The 18,428-nt window shown below is 31.1% G+C and overlaps 1 protein-coding gene across 1 annotated transcript; it reads right to left on the bottom strand.

Annotated features, from left to right (window-relative positions):
- Positions 1–2,525: 2,525 nt before the first annotated feature.
- On the bottom strand, positions 2,526–16,386 carry LOC134715642 (uncharacterized). The gene is made up of 2 exons (XM_063577968.1): positions 15,640–16,386; positions 2,526–3,574 (listed from the first exon to the last, which is right to left on the bottom strand). Exons 1-2 carry the CDS (start codon positions 15,757–15,759, stop codon positions 2,789–2,791), a joined length of 906 nt encoding a protein of 301 aa, XP_063434038.1. The 5' UTR covers positions 15,760–16,386; the 3' UTR covers positions 2,526–2,788.
- Between the last annotated feature and the right edge of the window lie 2,042 nt (positions 16,387–18,428).

The raw sequence follows: 18,428 nt of genomic DNA, 5'->3' as shown, positions 1-18,428 counted from the left end.
TATACCATAAGCTTTTGTCCTAAAAAGTAAAATAACAAAAATATCGAACTTCGATGAAATTTTAACCAAAAAGTCCATAATTAAATGTCACATTAAACGAATGGATACAACTGTCATATTCCTAACTTGGTACAGGTATTTTCTTGTGTAGAAAATGGTGGATTGAACCTGTTTTTATGGCTAGTTAAATCTCTCAAATGTATGGCTTTTATGACAGTCGCATACAATTCCATTCATCGATAACAATATTTGAACAAAACAAACAGACATAATAGGTAAAAAGTAAAAAATAGGGGTACAGCAGTCAACATTTCCAACTAAAAATAATATTAAATTTTCGCAATACATGAATAATTTGAAATTAAAAGAAAAGTACTGAGTTGTCACAATAGATAGTCAATAACATTGAGAATGGAAATGGGGAATGTGTCAAAGAGACAACAACCCGACTGTTACTTTCACCTGTGGAGTAACTGTTTTGTCATTTAGAGTTAGGTTTGTTCCCTGGAGGTATATGGTTCATTATAATATTCTTTTAAGTCTTGGAATTTTTTTGTCCAAAGGGCAAATATTTCAAAAATTGAATTGAGTGCAGTTTACATATATACTTGATTTTCTTTTTATATGGTAAAATGCGAAAGTGTTACTTAGATTAACTCCAATATTGGAGAAAAATGGACATCGAAGTCAATGTGTTTTGTGCATCGAGGGACAGAATTGGTCAAGTTCGTTTGGATTTTTTTTACTACAAACTTACACGCTTGTTCGTTTTATTTATCAAATAACACCAACATTATAAAGACAAGAAGATGTGATACGATTGCACATACGATGAAACAACCCCTCAAAAGAGACCAATTGACACATTTGGGTCACCGTACGGTCTTCAAAAATCAGTAAAACCTTTCCTTTAACCTGGGACTTTTGTATTACAGTACAAACTATAAATATCAGTTAAAAAGCGCTCAACTTATCAGACTTACAGGCTATTCTATTTGAGGGTTGAGAATGGTTTTTCAACGCTGGCGGTGTGTGTACGACAATTTTAAATAAAATGGTCGAAGATGGCTTTACATAGCTGACTTCGTACGAGCATTTTATATGGCAAACATAAAAAACGATGGAAGAAGAAACAATAAAACACATCACAGGAAACCAAAGACTGGTAAACACGAATGTTTACAAAAAAAACACATAGCTATTAACCAGCAAAAAATCGTAGATATTATCCCGTCAAATATCATAATTACTGGTATTATCGTTTTGCTTTTTTGTTTTTTTTTGTTTTCATGGTTTTGTTTGTTTAATGTATTTTTTGTATTTTTATATTATTTGTCACAAATTATTGTTCAGTTTATATGACAATAAATATTTGAATTGAATTTGAATTGGTATTATCCTGCCAAAATTCATATGTATCATTCTGTCAAAAAGAAATAAATGATTAACTTTGGTGTTTTTATAAATAACTATAAAAAGATCAAAATATATTCAATGATTCAATGCCAGCAATTTATATATGGACGATATACACAATAGTCACTTACGAATGATTGCTTTAATATGATAATGCGGTGACCCTGCAAATAGGGTGGACTTCCGAAGAAGAAGAAGAAGGAAATAATGATTATTAAATGCTGAAAAAAATTTGTTTATTTGAATGAGATGTTGCTATGATTTGCCAAGGACATTAAGGAGATTAGGTACCAATAATAGAACGAAGAATAAGAATGTAAACACATTCAAATGTACAAGCTTCCATAATAGTCCGGCAGATCAGTGAACAAAATTGTGGGTTTTAGGAAAAAAGCACCAAATTTTTGGAACTGTTATAGTTCTTATTGCGTTTCAAACAATATAATCTATGGACCCACCTTCAAATTTCAATTTGGCGGCTTTTTTCAAGATGACCACTATAAAATATCCAAATCAACATGTATCATTTATAAGGTCAAAAGCAATGTCACATTTTGCATGATAGTAGTGCAGGGTATTTCGACAAATACAAACTATGTCCTAAGTGAGGAACACGTTGTTCAGTACTTATCGTTTGTTGGCGTAGTTCATAAGTGTTTCTCGTTTCTCGTTTTTTTATATAGATTATAAGATTGGTTTTCCCGTTTGAATGGTTTCACACTAGTCCTTTTTGAGGCCCTTTATAGGTTACTGTTTGGTGTGAGCCACGGCTCCGTGTTGAAGATCGTTCTTTGACCTATACTGGTTTTTCTTTTACAAATTGTGACTTGGCTGGAGAGTTGTCTTATTGGCACTCATAACACATCTTCTTATATCTATGGACCTAACTTGAAATATCAATACGGCATCTTTTTTTCAAATTGGCCGTCTCAAAATATCCAAATCAACAAATATCTCTTAATAGTAATATACAAGTTCAAATTTAGAATGTTAGACGTGGTTGATGCTACGAACAATATAACCAGTTGACCCCAATTGGAAATTCAAAATAGTGGGTTTTTTTCAAGACGGCCGCCATAAGATTTTAAAATCAATTAATACTCTGTATATATGGTTACCAAATTTTTTGTTCTGACGTACCGTCAGTATAACCAAAATGACACCTTCAATATTCATCAAAAATCTATATCGTATGATCATGCACTTTAAATTATTTTTCCCTTGAATAACAACAGCGAAGTAACCCAAAAAGAAAAGGCGTCTGGTTTAACATGTTCAATATTTGCATGTTTCTGTTAATTCCAAGCATTGAATTTTTGACAAAATTAACGGATTCGAAATAAATATTCATAAGTCTGAAATTTTATTTTTGTCATGTTTTGTCTTGAAAATAAACCTTTGAAGTTGAATTAGAAGACTGACCAAGAGCCTCGTTTACACCATCAATCCATTTATCAATCCTCTCAAATAGTTCCTCCTTATCCATAGACATAATGACACTGCCCGTATCGTCATTCTCATTATTATTGTTTTCATTGTTTATTCGTTCTAAGAAATCTTCCTCGACAAGTTCGACATCTCTATTTCTAGTAATGGCTGAAGCCGTTCGAAATTTTCGTTGAGCTTGCCTTTCACAAAATGCAACAGCTCGCATGTTTGCCATCTCATAGTCAAGTCTTGCCCTACCTTTAATTTTTTCTCTGGCAGATGGGTTTGTTGGAAGAGCACCGTTATTTGGACGAATTTTTATTTTGGATTTTCTTATCTCAACACCATTTTTATCATAGCGCACCATTACTGGCTTCCGTAAACCTCGTCTGTGTAAAATGTCGCTTAACTGAAATGGATCCAGTTCAAAATGATCACTATATTCTGAAACCGAACGACTATCATCAGCAAAGGCATGGTGCTGCCGTCTATAATCCATATATTCCGTGTGGTGGCGCTTTTGTAGGAACTGATTTGTCAATGACCATTCGAGTCTCTGTATAGCATGTGGGTCATCATAATGAAATGTTCCAGGTGCAGACTTGGTGAATATTGGCCTTTGCTGGAAATCGTACGTAAAAGCATTATTATCATCAATCCTTGGAAATCTTTCCCTTGGTTTCCCAAATTCTTCTGCTACTTTGTTGTACAGTCGATTACATCGTTGTAACTGTAAAGACAACAATATAATTTAAAGATGTTCATTGTTATATGATAAGTAAATCTAAAGTTCAATAACTATAGTATTTTAGTATCATAGTTACTTGCTCTTACATATACCAATTATTTAATTTCATGTTAAGCTTTTAGAAATTTCAATTCAGAGACGTAGATAAAAGCTTGGGACGTAAACAATACAAACACGAAAATCAACGACAAAGTTCATGGAAAGAAATTAAATATGTGTATCATTCTTGTCAGTGGAAACCTGCTAGAAGACAGACAACTCTTGGTAATCTGAAACAATGTAAAAGAAAGAGAAAGGACGAAGTCAAACAAATAATCGAACAAGTAAAACGAAAGAAAATTATAGAAACAAAGTAAAATAAGTAAGCAAGCAAAGTTAACTTTAGAACAAAAAGTATATATCTACGGTACAGAGCCATCAATTTAAAAGATGTTTAGGTATAAAACGGAGGGGGGAAAGCTTTTTTGTGCTTTTCTAATTGATAAAACAGTGTGTACGTGTATCTTAAATTTTGTTCAAAAACAATGTGAATTTAAACTGCTGTTCAACCAATGATATAAAAAATGAATGATGATCATATACATTTTTTTCCTAGTTTGGATTGGCGGTTTTTTTTCGTTAACCGAATTTTCCAGTTTTGAAGATCTTCACTGAAAAATAAAAATAAATATCTAATACCATATTCGTATTGAATAGGACAAACAAATAATGATATCTGATATACTTCTTAAAATCATTAAAACATACCAACATGTTTGCATATAAACAAATGTAGAAATAACAGTATTTACATTTCTTTAAGGATCCCGCCCACTAAAATGGATAAAGTGAGCCAAGGAACACAATTAAGGTCTAAATATTAGTGAGAAATCATGAATTAAAAATATCTAATAGAAGTAATGAAATAAATGTCAACTGAAAACGGTATGACTTCATCAAGTTTGTTAAATTGACGTCACTATATATGTATAATTATCATTTTAAATTTCATTTTTTTATGGCTAGTACTTTCGTAAAAAGTCTTCGTCTTCGTTAAAAATAGTAATTAATTGATTAATTTCTTTGTGTTTGGTTGACAACAAGTGGTCAATACTGCATGCATATTCAAGAGGAGACCACATTATTAATATAAATTTAGTAATTAGGTTTGTCAAAGTGATAAAGTTCGTTTTCTCGTTTGAATTATTTTACATTTGTCATTTCTTGACCTTTTTTAGCGTACAATGCGGTATGGGTTTTGCTCATTGTTGAAGGGCGTACGGTGGTCTATATTTGCTTTTAAACCTCAACGTTGTTTGGTCTTTGGCGGAGAGTGATCTCTTTGGTAATTATACTACACAACAGCCCGTAACAGAGAAGTGATCGAATTGAAGTTTCTTTACCGCCAAAATTAGCTACGTTATCGACAGACTTAATTGAGTAGTGACCGAACTATTGGTACTCTAACGTTATAAATATTGACAATGCTGACAAACTTTCATGTGTCGATAATCAAGTTTAATACCGATAATATTGAAAATAATTCTAATAATATGAAACAAAATATGTCCATGCACCATTTCGGTTGGGCGAAAAGTGGTTATTTCTTCAAAGTCAGAACAGAAAAAAAAGATTTAAAGAAGGACGTCTTGATAGTATTATTTCCTTTACAATTTTACCTAAAACTAAAAGAAATATACTGGTAAACAATTAAAAAGGTGTTTGATAGGAATGAAGTCCTTTTAAAGCTGACTATGCGGTTTAGTTCAAAAATATTTTATTTGCTGAATTAAAGAAAAATTGATTAGACACAAGTAAATCATACTTATGAGGTCTTCTCCATAATACAATATAAAGTTACAATAATGTTATAATATAATGGATATGCATATAAAACAAACAGTTTATACAATATGATACTAGCTTTCATAGGTGAACAAAGAGGAGAGAAAGTAAAAAGAGAAAAAGAAAGTTTGAAAAATCTTATACTTCTGTGACGATGACTTGTGGATTGATGACAACGATGACGTTCTGTGTCAGCAATAATAACGCTCTATCAAGGCATAAGAAATCTGTTTGACCTTTTTATGTAATTTTGAACATGTTTGAAAATTTGAATATTTTGTTCGTTCGAAAGTTCCAATTTAAGCGACCGCAGATTAATAGTTTTGTATCTAAAACAAAGTTTTCAGATAGCCAGTTATCTAAAGGTTGTGGAATAAGGTTTCTCTACATAATGTGTATTTTGGGCAAACGAAGAAGTCATGGTGGTAGACATCCTTCCTGACTATGCGGTATGGGCTTTGCTCATTGTTGAAGGCCGTACGGTGACCTATAGTTGTTAATGTCTGTGTCATTTTGGTCTTTTGTGGATAATTGTCTCATTGGCAATCATACCCCATCATCTGTTTTATATGACCTCACCGATTTGCTCAATGTAGATATTATATACTGCTTGCACTGTGAGAATTTATTGGATTTAACACTGTAATAGTTTTTCTTTCGTCTGATACAGAATACCCCATACCTTTTCTTTTTCATACCTATCTGTTTATTATGTTCCCGGAATTATGTCAATCATACATTGTTGCAATACCGACATGCTTGTACTTTGTCACAGAAAAAACTGAAATAAATTTCCTTCAAATCGAAGAAAAAAATACAAATGTACCCTTTAACATTTGAAATATTGAAGACAAAATTGCTCTATATCTTAAGTTATTGACGAATATTTGAAATTTAAACCTCTATAAGATGTGATGTACGGCATTTCATTTTATCATTGGTAATGATCCATATCTGACAGAGAAGAAATATTCATAATCCTCAGAAAGTTTTCGTAAATATTGTTAAATACCATGCACTATAAATCGTTCCAACAATCAAGACAACAGAGACAAACAGGGAAACAATATGAAAATGAAAAGATATGACTTAAGTGTTCAGGGAGACGGCACTCAATTTACAAAACAATAATTGATGTTTTAAGGAACTGTAGAGATTCCCACAGGTTATCAACAAGGGTAGAATTCAAAACTTTGAATATGAAAGCCTAAAAATCCATGATACTTTTTCTGTGCGATAGTTATATCTACATAATCCAATCATGTACACGACATATAATACATGTATATTCATACATGTATATTTATATACTGGGAATTTATTTTTGTTTCCAAACAGAATAATAAGGTTATGTATTAGCGCCTCCGTTCACTGCACAATTGTAAATTGTCTTCCTAAAGACCAGCAAAAATAAATGGCACAAGTTCACGTTGTAAAAAAAAAAGTCGTATAATTTACGTTATCGAACAAAAAATCAGAAATACGGAATATTATATGTGAATGGTTAGGAAATCCGTTTCCCCTACATGTTTTAAAAGTCAAAAATAAAAAAAAAAGAAAAATGTTTTCCCCGATACAAAAGTTTTAAGAATAAGCTTTGTGTAACCTATAGACAAATTCGACTGTATATAAGAAAGTTAATATGTTTACTCTGATTTGAAATTATATTTTAGAACATTTTTTAGTAATTGAGAACCTATGTTTTTATGGGTTATAGGTGAAATGTTGCATGATCCCTCAAAATGACAGCAAGCGCAGTTTTCAGGACGATTTTCATTTGTACACTGCTAAAAACGGTCAGGTCCTGGCCATGGTATATTTTGGAGAATATTTTTTTACTGATTTTTACTAAAAAAAAAATCTCTGTGTGTGCCATTGCAAGAAATAGTTTTGCTCGTCATATTAAAAAAAATTCATAACAAAATTTTCCCGTTTAAACTGTACTAGAAAAAACGGATGAAGACGTATTCTGACAGAATTACAAATACCGGTCCTCCCTTTTGTGTATACATATGAGAAAACATTTAAAGTTATTGATTTAATTCAAATCCATCACACATACGGTACACATTGTAGTCCGAAAAAATAAAGGACTTCATTCCTACCAAACACCTTTTTGAATGTTTACCAGTATATTTCTTTTAGTTTTGTGTAAATTTGTAAAGGAAATAATACTATCAAGACGTCCTTCCATTCATCCTTTTTCTGTTCTGACTTTGAAGAAATAACTACTTTTCGCCCAATCGAAATGGTGCATGGGCATATTTTGTTTCATATTATTAGAAATATTTTCAACATTATCGGTATTAAACTTGATTATCGACACATGAAAGTATGTCAGCATTGTCAATCTTTTTAACGTTAAAGTAACAAAAGTTCGGTCACTACTCAATTAATTAAGTATGTCGATAACGTAGCTAATTTTGACGGTAAAGAAACTTCAATTCGATCACTTCTCTGTTACGGGCTGTATATCTTCAGACATTTATATTAGATAGGGCAGGAATCGTGAAACACTTAAAACGATAAATTTAAACGAAATTACAGCGGTATTGTCCATACCATCTGACCATCATTGTATTATATGGTTACTGTCTATACTAAGTGTTCAAATACGAAAAGCATGGATACTGTTCATACCAACGGGAATGATTACTATCTAACCGCATTAAAATCGGTCAGTTTTTTAACATCCAGATAAAAGGAAATCCACATGGTTTAAATATATTGTCGGTTCTGTTATATTGATGTATTCGTCTCTATAAAATAATGAAATCATTTAACTTTTTATCATACTTTAAGTATCCTTTTTTTTACTTGGAACTTTATTATAATAAGTCAAAGCTTAAGTAATTCCAGTTCAACAACACAACAGCAAACCAAATGACCAAAAAACATACTTTTTATAGTAACCCGACAAGTAAATAACTTGGTAGCCACGGAAGGAAGGTCCGTATTGAATATGCATATCAAACATTCAAATCATCAAAAACCTTGTGAAGTGCATGTGATTTTTTTTCTAAACAAAGTTAAATATTATTTGTATCAATAAACAGACTGTCAAACGATCTACGGCGATATAAAAATATTTAAGTAAAATTAAGTGTCTGTCACAGAAAGGCAATTTGTTCAATTATTTATTCGATTACTCACACTTAAAAGATAGTAAAATAAAAATAAAGATTTAAATTAAATTTAAATATTTACATTTATTACGTCTGAGTAACTCTTGTAAAATTAAAAATAACACAAGTACTCGTGTTATTGATCACTTATACAAACACATTAAATCACATTTTGCGCACTTTGTTCTGACTTCGGTTTTTTTTTCGATTTGAAAAGTTCAAGAACCTTAGTCATCAGTCAAAGTATATGTGTCAATTGAATTTTAAAGGTGCCTAGAAACGATGTTTAAATAATCGAAACCGATATATTGCTTTGCCAGCATGGCGGGTGATACAAGGATAGCAAGAGAGGCAGACGCTCTCGACACACAATCAGTGTGGCTTTTAAAATAAATTGAGAATGGAAATGGGGAATGTGTCAAAGAGGCAACAACCCGACCATAGAAAAAACAACAGCAGAAGGCCACCAACAGGTCTTCAATGTAGCGAGAAATTCCCGCACCCAGAGGCGGCCTTATAGTTCATGCGTGTACCGGCGAGGCACACAGATTGTTATCATGATGACCAAGGGTATATTTAAAGGGGGTTTGCGAAATTTGAATATGGGTAAACATCCAGCAAGTAGAGAGTAACCCTCTTTAAAAGTTTTATATACATCCCTGTATAAGTGAATTAGAGGCACCAGCAGTTTACGATGTTCAACCTTCATCAACCATTTTAAAACAGACAAATTAAAAATGAAAAACAAAACAAACCGATGGACAAGTAATCCAACAATCAACTTAGGCATGTTAACGTCAACTTGCCCAGATTGCGATCACTATCTGTCAAATGGCAAATTTAGAAGCCAGGCCCGAATTCATGCATTATTTTGGCTATTTGATATTTGGCTGTTTTTAATTCTAGTCGCCATATCCACCTTATTCTAAAACAAAAGTATATATTGAATATATGATAGCTGTTAAGTTTTTAAAAATAATAGCATTGAAATTCTTGAAGGATCATCGTTTCTGTTGATGGGAAATTTAGAAAAGAGCTTCGAATTAACGAACTTTATAAAGTGTATTAAGAATTATTTTCATTCGCAAATATTATTTCTGTCAAGCACTATAAAGATTATATAAGATATTTCAGCTTTAATAGATTATAAAGATCGATAATTTGAATAAAGCATAACTCAAATTTAATCCAATGGGTAAAATTAAAAAAATTAACTTAATTTCCCATTTGTTATATTATAACATCATTGATTGTTTTGAATATACATGAAATAGTTGCCACTGGACGTTAAGTACTTCAAAACAATTTATTATTAAATCGAGACTATTCAAGCTCTCAGACGAGCATCGCATTTATATACAAAGTATAAATACTTCTGTTTGTATTCCTGGCTAGTGACCTATCTTACTTGTTTTGTACATATTGTAAATATGTATTGTTTGTATTTGTTATCTCTGTACCGATGCAATGCGTTGGCTTTATTGAAATGAAGATATGTATAGAAAGGACGTGTATTTAATCCTTGAAGTCATCTTAATATGCGAAGAACTTATGGATCGACAACTTATTTACTGCGTTGATTGTTTATTTATAGAAAAGAGCACTGTTTTGTAAGGTGACAGCTGATCTGAAATACGATCTTTTAGTTATGATTTAAATAAACATTTCAATTTTATTTTTAAATCTTTGCATTGACTTTTTTTTTTTAACATTTAATCTGAATGAATGAAAACAAAATGTCACGTAGTGGGGTGAGATAATAAAGATGAATATCAGAACTTTTAATAGTATTAATGTGTGCTATTAATCATCAAATTATAGAAATTACTAGAATGCATAATAGAAAATAAATAAATTCAAAATAGAAATGAAGGAAACAAATTTCATTCATTAGACTGTTTTCCCCCAAATTTAGTTCATATTATAGAACGCAGTAACCTGTCAAAATTTCGGAAAGTCAATGTGAAATAATATTTTGACTTTTCACTGACGTTTACAGAAATACTGATGTCATATTACATATGTTAGATTTGTCACGACTTTGGTAAGATTTAAAAAAAAAAAAAATCAAGTCTTTTCCCGTTAACTTTTTAAACTTAGGAAGATAAACTAAGTTTTTACTAAGCAAGACCACACGAATACAATTGTATAAATCAATAATAAGTTTTGAACCATATGGATATTTTAAAATGATAGATGCGTTTATATAGATAAAGGCAGATGTGGTGTGAGTGCAAACGAGACAACTCTCCATCCAAAAATCAATTAATAAAAGTAAATCATTATAGGCCAATTTACGGCCTTTAACACGGAGCCCTGTCTTACACCGAACAACAAGCTATAAAGGGCCCCAAAATTACTAGTGTCAAACCATTCAAACGGTTTCGTGCGTCCGTCCGTCTGTTCAGAAAGTGCATTCCAGATGAAATCTAGTTTCCATGGCTTTATTAGAGATGGTCCTTTAAATAAATTCTAATTGTAATCGTTTTTAGAACGAAACTTTCAATTGGAGATACATGTATACTGGAAGGGAAGTGGTGTGTTCACTTGAGGTCAATTATAGTTCAAACTTCGGATTTGCTAAAAACAACGATTGTATTATATGGGTTTCCTCCCATTTTCCTGGGTAAAAACTTGTGGTTCTTTGTGGTATTCCACCTGACAACTTAAATGATAGAATATATAGGGAAAGTGCAAAATTAATTTCTAGATCAATTAAAGAAAAAAACTTGATTCGCAGATGTAGCAATATTTGGCTTAATTAGAGACAAATATTAGTATAGTATTACAGATGGAGAACGTCTGTCGTAAAGTTATCACAAATCTAGACGTGTATGTATAAATATATAATTAACACAGATGTATTTAACTTTTAAGGGGGAAAATACAAATACAGACATAATATGTCAACCAATTCAATATAAATATTTCATATCAAAGAAAAAAAGCCGGTATATTATATAAAAAAACCCACTTTAAGCTCAACTTTAACGTTTTTGGTTAATCAATTTTACAATTAAATTTTGGTCAAAAACATGAAACATTGTGTCAATAATTAAACCTAAAGAAGGCGTTTTTTTTAATTCATAAAAATAAATACTGATGTTAGATTAAGTGATTGTAGCTAACAGGTACACAGATGTATATTGGTCAATTTGTCGTTTGATTACTCACACGTAGGTATAAAGAGATTTAAATTAAATTTAAATATTTACATTAACTGCTTTTAAGTGTCTCTTGTAAAATCAGAATTAATAAGAGTTGGGGTTCCCATGCTATTTATTAAGAGTACAAGTACATTAACTTAAAATCTACAATATGTACTATTATTGAATTCTCAGTTTCATATAGACAGTATAATGCAGGTGAAACAAGTCTGAAGATTGGAATTGCATTTTGATATAAAGACTGTATCAACTTTTGCCTGTACAGAGGTAAATTAAATGTACCCCTCTTTCAATTAATTGCAAATAGTTATAAACTGTAAATGAATTATTACAATAATCTTCTAGAAAAAGCTGTGAGGATTATGATAGAACCATACCCTTTACGTAATCGTAGAGAAATATTTAAACCCACAGTTTTTGCTTGCAGTTCTTCCAATTGCAAATTGAGATAAGACACATTGGTTCTCGAGCTGTTGTACGAGGCTATTCATTGCATTTTGTTTTATTTCACATGCTGTTGTACGAGGCTATTCATTGCATTTTGTTTTATTTCACATGCCTTTCCACTTTTTAATTTACTTAATTTTTAGCTTGTATCCAGGGGAGGATCTAGAAATTTTCATAAGTGGGGGCCCACTGACTGCCTAAGAGGGGGCCACTTTAGTCACGCTTCAGTGATTCCCTATATAAGAAACCAATTTTTTTCCCAAATATGGGGGACAGGGCCCCTAAATCCGCCTCTGGTATCAAGACACGATGATTATTTCGACCTTGTGATGTTCTTAGTAACATCTTTTTCTATGTCTGTTATTTTCATCAGAGCAGTTGAAGCATTGGTGAATGATACGATCTGTAGTACTGTCCAGTAGGTTTCGTATTACAACGAATGTTACCAAAATTCATCTCCTTAAACATCATTTCGTTTTGGTTTATAAAAAGCTCTTCATTTTGTTTAATTTGCTAAATGTATTTTAAAATTATTTGGTATCGAGCATCACTGAAGAGACTTGTATTGTCGAAATACGCAGCTGGTGAAGTTGACTTGGTACAGTTAATGTTATTGATATAGGAGTGAAAAATTTGAGTCTTGTTGGCTTTTCACTCCCATGGCCATTTTTCAGATAATTGAAATAATGTATAGCGATAACCTACGAACAGAGACATATAATACATTTAGTATTATAAGTCTCTGCTACGAAGCATGAACGTGTAAATAATTTCTTCTCAGATTGATCTTTAAACTGATGATATATCATGATAAACACAGCTTTCACTTATTTGATATTCAATACATGCTCATGTGTTATTTAAAATACATAGATATAAAATTCAATTTAAACGCCATTATTGCATTTTAAATGTTGTGACCTCTTTGTTAAATTTATCAAGAAATAGAACGATGTATGCCTTTTATTTAAATTCAATGCTTAAATGACACTGGGTCTATATGAAATTATTTTTTCATTCAACAAGGCTCTTTGCATCTGTAAATAAAGATGGAAAATAATTGATTCGTTTTGTATTAAATAATGAGACAGAAGCATACCGTCACAAACAAAACAGATCTATAAGTTGATTTTTTTTTCATTTACACTGACTAACGCTCTGCTCTAGTGTTTCTGGATTTGTTTTATTGAGCGAGAAATGTACAGCGTGCTTTTTTTAAAGCAAGGAATGTACAGCGAGCGCACATTACAACTCTGGGTTGAACTATATCCGCCCTTCATACTTAACATTGACAGAGTTGATCTTTCGTCATTTGCTACTCGGGAAAGTTTCCCCTCAGAACTTTGAATTGTATTCTGTTAAGAATATTTTACATTCAGAGCGTCACCATACATCTTCGAATATATTTTCTTTATCAAGCAAAATAAACTTTTCGTGTTGAAGGCCGTACTTTAACCTGTATAATATTGGTTTACTTTTTAAATTGTTACTTGGATGGAGAGTTGTCTCATTGGCACTCACACCACATCTTCCTATATCTATTTTCGGAAAAATATAGAAGTTCATAATATAAAAGAATGTTTGAATAAACAACGCGATCCTCAACGATGACCACCAACTCACATTATATAAGCTAGCATTATGATGTTGAGGCTTAAGTACCGACATTGAGATGTAAATGTTTCAAGATAGCAAATTAAAAAGAATGCAAAACTAATATTGCAAACCCAAACTTTATACGTTTAATAAATTGGTCACAAATATTAGCCATTGGCTATCATATCAAAATATTAATCCATTAGACTATAATTCTTACCTAATCCTTGTATATTTAATTCTAGAATAACATGTTGAATATTACTATTTTGTTGTTTTTATAAGGAATTGCTTGTTCCAATAAAGATTATATCGACATTAGTTGATATATTGTCCTAAAGACACCCTTGTCTGAAGTATTGGATAATTTTAAAAACGTTTGAGTGGTATTTTGAACAATGCCTCCTGATACAAAAATCATAATTGGTTTTGTTCATTGTTGAAGGCCATTAGGTGGCCTATAATTACATTCTAAATTCAAATTGTGTGGGTAATTGTCCCACTTGAAATCATACCATGATATTTCCTTATTTCAAACACTATTGTGTAAATACACAAACTGATTATTCGACGGAGTAGTCCTTAATTATTTTTTTTTTGTAAATTGTAGTTTTATAACATACAGATATATTTCTTTTACGTGTTTAGAAGTACAACACTTATTTTACAGTATTTTAAAAATTACGTAAAAATAAAGTAAGATTTTCTTTGATTAAATGTTCGTAGAAGAATGTCTAGAGAATGGATAAAGTAAAATTTCATGATTTTACGCATTTTCAACTTGAAAAAAAACCCAGCCTAGATCGACATTCTTTAGTCTAATATTTTAGGTTTTTGCTTTCGTGACTTTATGACCATCCTTGTATTTAGAGACCTAGTACACAATCATTGATTACATTTAAAGATTATCTTACAGTTCCAGACAAACATGTACTTCTCGTAGGAGATCTGTTTGGACAAACGTGTAAAGGACAATTTTATCGATTAACTTATTGATATGAGTCTCTCTTAATACAAACATATTTCATGCGCGTATATGGATATAGGAAGATGTGGTATGAGTGTCAATGCGCAACTCTCCATTCAAGTCACAATTTATAAAACTAAACCATTATAGGTAAAGGTACGGTCTTCAACACGGAGTCTTGGCTCACACCGAATAGCAAGCTATAAAGGGCTCCAAAATATTACTAGTGTAAAACCATCCAAACGGGAAAACAAACAGCATAATCTATAAAAAAAACGAGAAACTAGAAAAATCTTATGAACCACATAAACAAACGACATTTACTGAGCATAGACCCCATATTTAGTGTTTTTATAATTTTTGTCCATTTTCTCAAAAGGTTCAACTAATCTTAGTGTTGTGTTTTCTTGACTTTGTCCTTACAATCTTACAATGAATGTCGTGTATATGTCCTCCCCCCAAAAAAATAAAATAATAACCGTAGTGTGTACTACATTGTAGCTGCTAATCTATATAATGATTTGAACAGAGAGGTTTCTCTTTGCTTTGATCCTATGGTTTTAGTAATATGAGTCTACAGTAACATAAGCGTTACTGTACATGAAAATTATTATAATACAGTTAACAATATAAAAAAATGTGGTATAATTACCAATGAGACAATCTTCACAAGAGACCAAATGACACAGATATTAACAACTATATGTCACCGTAGGGCCTTCAATAAAAGGCAAAGCCTAGATCGCATAGTCAGTCGGTTCTGAAATGTTTGATAAAATTAATTTTTATTGGAAATATAGGCCGTACCGTAAAACTAGTTGTATTGGCACAGCAGTTTTACCCAAGGTATTAAACAAAATATATTATAAACTTATAATACTAAAAAAAAACACCATTTCTAACAGAAATAATTAATCTTACCTGTTTTGCGTATGTATTAATGACAGGTGTTTTAATATCTGCTCGCTGCTGTCGGTATAGTTTTCCTGGAGACAATGGATGTTGAGTCCACGGTCTAGTCGTAATTATTTTCTCAGGCATTATAATTATATAATTGTGTCCGTTTATATTTCTCTTACGCCATTGTATGCTGTAAAATCCGAATAAATAGTTCTATTTCGAAATTAAATCCCCATCAAAGTGAATGACAAGTTTTGTTTCGGAACATAATACGACAATGAAAAGTCTGTTCGGAAGTTGACAGTCTTAAGCGTTACCTGTTATTCGTTTCTCCATCAGATTATTTTTCACCGTTAAATGTTGTCATGCTTTAATTTTCCTTAAATAGATATGATTCGAACATAAAACTTCCCCAATTATCTTTCAAATCATTCTTCTCGCATCGTTAATTCATATTTATGAGAAATCTAATCTTTTTCATTTCTTATATTGAAAAAAAAAAATTTCATTTGATTGGTGAACTAAGTTTAAACTATCACATCCTGAAGAAAAATATCAATATGACTCTTGATAAACGTGATAGACTGGGGGTAACAGTAGCTATAATCTGCTATGTACGGTAGAATCCGACTAATACGGCACAGAGCCTTGTTTAGTTTGAAGATTTAAGTCGAGACTTCAAGTATTGACCATTCAATACCAAGCTTTCACCGTTTAATTCCTAGGTAAATAAAATTCAATCAAATGACAGGGGGTACAACGCATAATCATTGTTGGCTTTTTAATTTTATTATTTTGTGTGATTTATTAAATCTTTGTGACGAAAGAATTTATACCGGGGAAACGTGATTTAAATTGCACCAAAATTAGATAATTTTAATCCTACAATATATGATACCTCCGTTCCAGGTACGAACAAGTTAGATAGTTCTGAAAGATTAAATATGTAATAGTGAAATGTTAAAGTTTAAATACTAGACAGAAACATATGTACGAATCTGCTTAATTAAACACTGTTTTATAACTAACGAATGGGAAATATATCCACTTTCATACTTTTATTCATATTTTTAAAAGCATTATTATCAAAATATTCGAAATTTAACTAAATGTGTTTTTTTTGCTCATTGTAAAATGTCTTACATTGACTTGTATTAGTTCATATTCTAATGGTTAGTTGTCTTACTATAAATTATTCCGAATACCCGAATTTATTTATTACACAAGCAACGTTTTCATTTTATACTTTTTTTACAGGAGACTTTATCCTGTGATTCATAGATATAACTGTTGATAAATGTTTAACTTAAATATATATTTACCTCTAACGATTTTGTACATTCCTTAAGCAGTTCGTGTTCTTCATACTCTTTTGACCGAATGTTTAAAAAATATGTTGGATAGAAAAGTAAAATAGCATAAATACCGAACATTGCGGAAAATTATAATCGGAAAGTCTACAAGCAAATGTCTTAATTAAAAGCTGAAACACATCAAACGAATGGATAACAACTGTCATATTTTACTTGGTAGCTCCAGAATTTTCTTATACATGTATAAAATGGTATACTAAACCAGCTAGCTAAACCTCTCACGTGTATAACAGACGCATTAAAATCTATTATAAATATAGACAATCGATGATGATGTGTGAAAAAATAGGTGAAATTTTTTAAGACAGTGGTATAGCATTCATTCATTCATTCATTCATTTGTGTTTAAAGCTAGGAACCAATAGTACACTGTTTACTGTTGTCTTGTGATCATATTTGATTTTGGTTTTATAAATACGAATTTCAATAGGCCGTTAGTATCTGTTTGAATATTCTTAGTATTGTTTGTGGATGGTCAAGGATTTTATAACGCTCTTTTATCGTTGGTGGATGGGAAGACTCATTCATTTACTTTTTTTTATATAGATATATTTGTAGAAGAAGGCATCCACATCATCGGCATTTCTAAAAATTGCAGACTAGCGATGTGGTTGTAAATATAGCAAGTGGATTTGAAGAAGTTTTCATAACGTACAAATGTAATGCTGCTGTGAACTCTTTTTTCACTTTCTTTCTCAAAATTTTTCACGTTGAATTTTGTATATACATGTATTTTTCAAAAGTGAATCATTTACATTTGATTTCTGGTTTGATATAATATATCTCCCGCAATGTCTATTAGTGATAAGCTTTGTTAGTTTTGGGAATGTTAAAGTCATATTAAACGATTGACTGGTGAAAAAGAATGTTTATTCAATTCTTGAACCAAATTGAATGCATGTATTTATCATAAATTTACTAGTCTACTGTGCACGAGTTTATCCTTTTTTTACGAAACATATCGTATAGTCATAATTTTTTTCTCTCTCTGTCTGTATTGATGAGAAAATATGGCGGCTAATTATTTGTCATGTTTTTGATGCCGAAGTTTACCGATTGTCACCTTATAGTGAACTATCAACAATGAAGCATGGATATTGAGCATGTGTATAACATGTTTAATCGGATAATAATTTATTTTAATAAGAGATCCATGCATATTGCGATCAACAGATGTTTACGAGTCGGGTCATGCTAAGGTCACTTTACATAATGAAAATATGTAGGCGAATTGCTTCATGGAAGCAAGCAAATAAAAAAAGTAAACTTTATCAAAATTTGGCCATTCAAAGAATTTTCTTATAAGTTTTATAATGAAAACTATCCATTTAGTAAAAAAAAAACATATGCATATTTTTTTTTCAAATTTGAGGTTTCATATGACTGCAATTGTAAGAAAAGTATTTAAAATATTTTGATGTTTAAAACAATTACAAA

The sequence above is a fragment of the Mytilus trossulus genome, chromosome 4, assembly GCF_036588685.1.
Source record: "Mytilus trossulus isolate FHL-02 chromosome 4, PNRI_Mtr1.1.1.hap1, whole genome shotgun sequence".
Lineage (NCBI taxonomy): Eukaryota > Metazoa > Mollusca > Bivalvia > Mytilida > Mytilidae > Mytilus > Mytilus trossulus.
The sequence above is the reverse complement of the archived record's forward strand: the minus strand, read 5'-3'. Positions and strand labels throughout refer to the sequence as shown.

Bases quoted from the DNA above. Each gene is read 5' to 3' on its own strand.
- LOC134715642 (XM_063577968.1), bottom strand. From the start codon at position 15,759: ATGCCTGAGAAAATAATTACGACTAGACCGTGGACTCAACATCCATTG. The intron at 3,575-15,639 runs GTAAGATTAATT...TTGTCTTTACAG, and splicing joins TTAATACATACGCAAAACAG to TTACAACGATGTAATCGACT.